The sequence below is a fragment of the Palaemon carinicauda genome, chromosome 31 (assembly GCF_036898095.1).
Source record: "Palaemon carinicauda isolate YSFRI2023 chromosome 31, ASM3689809v2, whole genome shotgun sequence".
Taxonomy (NCBI): domain Eukaryota; kingdom Metazoa; phylum Arthropoda; class Malacostraca; order Decapoda; family Palaemonidae; genus Palaemon; species Palaemon carinicauda.
Genome location: NC_090755.1, coordinates 53,827,568 through 53,835,067, shown reverse-complemented (window position 1 = coordinate 53,835,067; position 7,500 = coordinate 53,827,568). Strand labels below are relative to the sequence as shown.

Sequence of the window (7,500 nt, the reverse complement as noted above, 5' to 3'; positions counted from 1 at the left end):
TATATATATATATATATATATATATATATATATATATATATATATACTGTATATATATATATATATATATATATATATTATATATATATATATATATAAATATATATATATACACATATATATTTATATATATATATATAGATATATATATATATATATCGATTAGGATATTAAAATTATAACCGTATGGTGGTATTTGCGGTTAATGGTAAAGTACTCTTAAAATAGCTTCCCATATACATAGGTATTCACACACAAACACGGGGTTAAACGTAACCTCCTTCCAACTTCGTTGGCGAAGGTAATAATAATTTCTGAAGGATCGAATGCCATAGTTTCACACGAACTGACTACCTCTAAGAGAAAAAAAAGCAAGACATTAACAAAACATTTCCTACAGAAGAAAAAAAATGTCGGGATCCCTGCATCCGCTACGACTACACCCACGCTACGAGTCACACCGCCCATCCAGCAGGCAGTGTACAAAAACCTGCACTCGAGTTTTAACTTGACGAATACGTAAGTGATATTTATCTTTGGCACCGTCGTTCAATTAGTTCATTATGCATGTTGCATAAGATTTTTCATAACTCTGACCATCCTTTACATTCAGATCTCCCGGGACAATTCTATCATGTTCGTAATACTAGGCTGGCAGTTAATTCTAATAGCCAGGCCTTCTCCATCATGAGGCTCAATACTACACAGTATTCTAGAAGTTTTATTCCAGCTGTTACCAAGTTGTGGAATGATCTTCTTAATCGAGTAGTTGATTCAGAGCAAATGTTTTTATGTTGACCAGGCTGACATGAGTCTTTTTATAGTTTATATGTGACATATCTGGTTTTGACGTTGTTAATAGTTTATACTGGACGTATCTGTTTTGACGCTGTTACCTTTTTTAGAATGATATATTGTTAATTTATTCTCATCATTTATATATTTCTTTATTTCCTTTCCTCACTGTGCTATGTTTCCCTGTTGGGGCCCTTGGGCTTATAGCAGCTTGCTTTTCCAACTAGGGTTGTAGCTTGGCTAGTAATAATAATAATATATTTATCCCTTCCCCAACTGTACTCCTGTAACTGGAGTAGGTTTCTTCGTAAAACGAAATTAGATATCTGATCATATCTCTTAATGAAGCCAAATATGGAAAGTTCAGGCTATTTGTCAATAAAGTTCTCGACAAATCTTACAAGTTCAATCTTTGTACTATATATAACGTATAATCTAACATTGCCTTTAATAATAGCATATTGTTGTTAGCGTTTCTAAAATAATAACTCTTATTATTATTATTATTATTATTATTATTATTATTATTATTATTATTATTAATTATTAATTGTTAATTGTTAATTATTATTAATTATTAATATTTATTATTATTATTATTATTATTACTATTATTATTATTACCACTATCACTATTATTATTATTATTATTATTATTACTATCAATATTATTATTATTATCATTATTATTATCATTACTATTACTATTATTATCACTATTATTATTATTATTATTATTAATATTATTATTATTATTATTATTATTATTATTATCTCTAATCACTATTAATATTATTATTATTATTATTATTATTATCATTATTATTATTATTAGGGAATGAACTGGCCGCAGTGACGATCTTCTACCCAACCATGAGATTCACGGACGTCACTGTGTGGAGGGAAGGGTTCTCTGATCTCGTCAGTGAGTATATTGAGAGAGAGAGAGAGAGAGAGAGAGGAGAGAGAGGAGAGGAGAGAGAGAGAGAGAGAGAGAGAGGAGAGAGAGAGAGAGAGAGAGAGAATGTCTTTAAAGCATTCAAATAAAGTAATTGTTAAAGTAATATGGGGAGAGAGAGAGAGAGAGAGAGAGAGAGAGAGAGAGAGAGAGAGAGAGAGAGAGAGAGAGAGAGAGAGAGAATGTCTTTAAAGCATTCAATAAAGTAATTGTTAAAGTAATATGGGGAGAGAGAGAGAGAGAGAGAGAGAGAGAGAGAGAGAGAGAGGAGAGAGAGAGAGAGAGAAAGAGAGAGAGAGAGAAATATCTTTAAATCATTCAATAAAATTGTTAAAGTAATATGGAGAGAGAGAGAGAGAGAGAGAGAGAGAGAGAGAGAGAGAGAGAGAGAGAGAGAGAGAGAATGTATTCCATGAGACTACGTGTAGCCTACTATGTAATATACCCATTTATCTAACTATGCTTGCAGTCATGAGACAGATACACAGACAGGCAGACCTACTTACTAGAAAACGTTTTTTTTTTTTTTCGCCATATTCACAAGAACACTTAATTTAGGTTACGTCTGACGAGAACAACTTATTTTGCAAAAAAAAAATAAAAAAAAAAATTGGCGCATTGTTATCACCAAGTTATAAATTAATGTTCAACCTCAATTTCTGAGACATATTTCGACACGCATACCTCTATTCATCTTAAAACTACAAACTAGAGTTTATTTTACACAGATAAGCCTTACCCAAATTTCTATTCAACTTAAACTCGTGTTTCAAGTCAAATCTAAGTCTTCCCATCAGGGGCATAACAGAAAAGTCGCTTTCCATCGTATTCAATTCGTCGCCCTGTCAAGATCTTTCGTCAACTTTAATCAACTTTCCATTATTTAGTGAATTTGCTTTAGAGATAATCTTTTTATTTCTTGAGCAAGTTGTGATCTCTCTCTCTCTCTCTCTCTCTCTCTCTCTCTCTCTCTCCTCTCTCTCTCTCTCTCTATATATATATATATATATATATATAATATATATATATATACATATATAAATCTCAAATTTTGATGTACAATTTTGGATAAATCCTAGCACTTTCAATTTAAGAAATTATCCAAGTCAAAACGCAGCGAAGTCGATTGTTATATAAGAAGCGTCAACTCGGTAAACAAAATGCGCACTAATTTGCCTATAAACGATCCTTATCAGCAAGAAATGCGTCAGCCTTTTCTAATAAGAAAATAACCCTTTTGCAAAGAAAATCCAAAGTTCAAAGATTAGATTATAACGCCATGTTAAGATTCATCATGTTTCATCATCTGTGTATTATCTTCACACACAATATTGGTTTTATTGTGGTTATAAAGTGGTTTGATGTGAATTATTAAGTATTTTCAAGCAAATGGAAGTCATAGAATCTTTCTAACAATTTAAAGTTTTTCAGAAATAGTATTTAAACAAATAATCTAGAGATCTTTTTCAATTTTCTTTAAATAGGTGAGATTGGTGGCATCACCGGGCTACTACTGGGTGTCTCCATCGTCACAATGATTGAGGTGATTGTTGCTTGGGTACTTTGCTTCAACATAATGATCAGAAACATTAGGGCAAAGTTTTTCCAAAGAGTCCGTCCGAATGACTACCCAGGGGAGGCAAAAACCTACCGAGAGAATACGATCATAGGAGTGAGCAAGTTTAGCTTTAGCGTCCAGGAATCGCCTGAAAATGGCGACAATAGGGTACAGCTCCGCGACAACTTTCTAGGAGCCGAAAAGGACTAGCAGAGAAGACAAAAATCAAGGAGGATGCGAGTGGAGATTAAAATCTACTGATGTACTAAAATGAAACATCATCATCATCAGCCAGTGAAAGTCCAACGCAGGACAAAGGCCACAGACATGTCCCTCCACTCGCGTCTGTTTGTGGTCTTTCTATGCTAGTCTACACCGGCAAATTTTCTCACCTCATCAATCTATCGTCTTCTCTTCCTTCCCCTGCTTCTTTTGTATCTCTGGGGTCCCATTCTATTAAAAATCAAATGATGTACTAAAATGAAACATCATCATCATCAGCCACTGATAGTCCACTGCAGGACAAAGGCTACAGATATGTCCCACCACTCGCGTCTGTTTGGGGTCTTTCTATGCTATTCTACACCTGCAAATTTTCTTACCTCATCCATCTATCGTCTTCTCTTCCTTTTCCTGCTTCTTTTGCATCGCTGGGGTCCCATTCTATCATCTTTAATGTCCATCTATTATCTGCTATTCCCATTATATCTCCTACCCACGTCACTTCTATTTTTCTTACATGCTGTTGGACTATCATCTCATTTAGTTTGCAGAAAGACTAAAAGCGAGGAGGATGCAAGTGATGTACGAAATCATCATCATCATCAGCCAGTAGATAGTCCATTGCAGGACAAATGCCACAGACATGTCCCTCCACTTGCGTCTGTTTGTGGTCTTTCTATGCTAGTCTACACCTGCAAATTTTCTTGGCTCGTCAATCCATCGTCTTCTCTTCATTCGTCCGCTTCATTTGCATTTCTATGGACTCACTCTGTTATTCTTAATGTCCATCTATTAATTATCTGTCATTCTCATTATATGTCCATTTTCCATTTATTTTTCTTACATGTTGTTAGAATATCCTCTCCTTCAGTTTGCTCTCGTATCCATGTTGCTATTATTCTGTCTCTTAGTGTTATTCACATCATTATCCATTCCATAATGATGATGATTAATTTCCTGATTATTCTAATAAAAAGCTCTACTTTGCCCTCAAAAAACTTTATCGAATAAAACTAAAGAATAATAATTTACCGATTAAAAATTTAAAAACCGAAATGATCTGCCGTATTCTCTGAAGGAAAACAGTCTTGTTCATCAATCAAAACTACAAACACTATACCAAGAACTCTTTGCATGAGGATATCACCGATTCGAATACCCTACTTGTTTTGGGCTGACACATAACTTAACCCCACAACTACAACCTCCTAATTACAATCTCCCCTCAAAATCATAACCCTCTATCTTTCCAGTCCTTTATCTGAAACAACTGGAGGGATTATTCTATCAACATTTAACAATTACTTGGGTTGTGGTGGACGATGTGATACCGTCCCTGACAGGTGAACGCCAGATTAAGGTTCGAGTCCCCCTCAATCTAGTCATTTTTTTTTCTTTTCTTTTAGTCGCTGCAACCTCACCATCCTTGTGAGCTAATGAGGCGGGGTTTGGGGGAGCCTAAAGGTCTATCTGCTGAGTCATCAGCACCCACTGCCTGGTCCTCCTTGGTCCAAGCTTTAGTTGGAGAGGGGACTTCGGCGCTGATCATTTGTATATATAGTCAGTCTCTAGGGCAATGTCACTGTCCCTTGCCTCTGCCATTCATGAGCGGAATTTAAACCTTTCAATCATAATTTAACAACATCCCGAACACCCTCCCTACTTGTTTTCCTAATCTGAGCGAACGTCTTCTGCTAGATGTTACAACTGCCCCTGGACTTGGATGTAATGATTTTAACAGTTATGAAACCAGCAGTCGAACAAAGAATATGTTTGGTATAAAAATAGGAATCTAATATAAGAAGCACTGGCAATTTGGCGAGAGAACAAACGCATATATATATATATATATATATATATATATATATATATATATATATATATATATATATATATATATATATATATATGGCAAAGGGAAAGTAACAACTGTGAACAACTTTGTTATATCAGGTAAAATATGTCTGCAAATAATTAAGTAAAAGTACAAATTGTAAGAAATCAGAGATAAGCATTACAGTACAAGTATATATATGTACATATAATATAATATATATATATATATATATATATATATGTAAATATATGTATATATATATATATATATATATATATATATATATATATATATATATATATATATATATTATATATATATATAAACATATATATGGGTATATGTATACATAAATGTAGATATAAACAAATATGTATATATACATATGTAGATGTATTTATTCATATATATACACATGTATACATTTATAATACATGTAAATATACATACATACTATATATATACATATATATACATATACATATAAATATATATATATATATATATATATATATATATATATATATATATATAGGCCTACTTTTATAACCATAAATGCACATTTATCTATATTCAAATATACAGGCATACATTTATATATATATATATATATATATATATATATATATATATATATATATATATATATATATAACTCAACGCAACCAATTATATCCTAAGAAACTACTCCAGGTTTCGTAGTAAAAGCTGTAACCTATTTGTAACCTATACTGGCATAAGAATAAATTCTCAAAAATGTATATTATAATACAAGCTTAACTTTAAAAAGATAATAATACGTGTTTAGAATGACCTACTATTGTGTCAATAACCTTCTTTCTTCAAGAGGCGAGTAAAATCACGAAGGCGTAAATGTTTTTAAAACTTGCATACTATTTTTCTCTTATCATATTGTCTTATACAGGCTAGTAAGAGCTCTTAAAATTATGGTTGGCTTAGACAATGTCAAGGCTAAATCTTTACCAATAAAATAAAAACAGAAATGGCAGCGACCCTAAATAAAATCATATGAAATATATATAGGTCGATCACATATAAAAATCAATCTGAAAAAAAAATATTAATTTAAAGAAAAATAATATAAAAATCCCTCCGCAAAAAAAAAAAAAAAATATTCATTAAAAGAAAAACTTACAATATACATAAGTCGTCATTATGACAAATCCCCCAAAACAAACTTTATCCGCGGGTGCGTAAAGAACGCTTTGGACGCAACCTAAATAAAACGTCTTAAATATACGTCAAACTTATACAAAATGAATCTGCAATGAAATTTTTCAAGAGGAAAAACCTACAACATAGAGAAGGCGTCATAATGACAAATCCCCCAAAACAAACTTTATCCGCGAGAGCGTAGAGAACGCAACGTCCGCATCCTAAAGTCTCCCAATCACAATCATTCTTGTGGATTGTTATTCGATCCTGACAGCAATGTTTTCAGGTGTTATTTGCCCCGTTATGTACAACGAATAACTCTGGCCCGGCTGTGCGACATCAGGTGTCCGGGCGGCTTCGTAATGCCTCTCAATGTGACACTGCCAGTGATATGGACACGTATCGGACGGTTGGCATCGTTCGACGTGCCACGGTTTGGCCCGTTTAGCGACAACAAACCTTACGACCGACAGAATTGAGTCACGGAGCTGTTGCAAGCCGAAATAAGAATTGCTTCTTTTTTCGGTCTGGTTTGTTCTTGATATATCTTGCGGTTATTCACGGGAACGAAATTACAAAATAATAATGTTAGTTCCGTTAACTCCTGTATTAAGGAAATGGGTCAATTTACGATGATCACAACTAAACTTTGATGCAACTTGCTTCAAGTATTCGAGCTCGAAATTGATCATAAACTAACTCTATCCCGATAAAAACATCACCTTTTTGAGAGAGAGAGAGAGAGAGAGAGAGAGAGAGAGAGAGAGAGAGAGAGAGAGAGAGAGAGAGAGAGAGAGAGAGAGAGAGAGAACTTTAATAAAAATGGAAGCTCTAAATAAGAATTCTATTTTAAATAAAGGGGATTAATTCGATGTATATATATATATATATATATATATATATATATATATATATATATATATATATATATATATATATATATATATTGGTTTT

At 32.8% G+C, this 7,500-nt stretch overlaps 1 protein-coding gene and 1 long non-coding RNA gene across 2 annotated transcripts in view; one reads left to right on the top strand and one right to left on the bottom strand.

Annotated features, from left to right (window-relative positions):
- LOC137625067 (sodium channel protein Nach-like) overlaps positions 1–3,521 on the top strand; it is a 15,910-nt gene extending 12,389 nt beyond the window's left edge. The window contains 4 exon segments of the mRNA XM_068355996.1: positions 401–462; positions 464–519; positions 1,118–1,209; positions 3,238–3,521. Coding sequence (XP_068212097.1) covers positions 401–462; positions 464–519; positions 1,118–1,209; positions 3,238–3,521 — 494 coding nt within the window.
- Positions 1–7,500, bottom strand: part of LOC137624408 (uncharacterized) — a 220,541-nt gene that overhangs the window by 163,156 nt on the left and 49,885 nt on the right. The window lies entirely within an intron of this gene.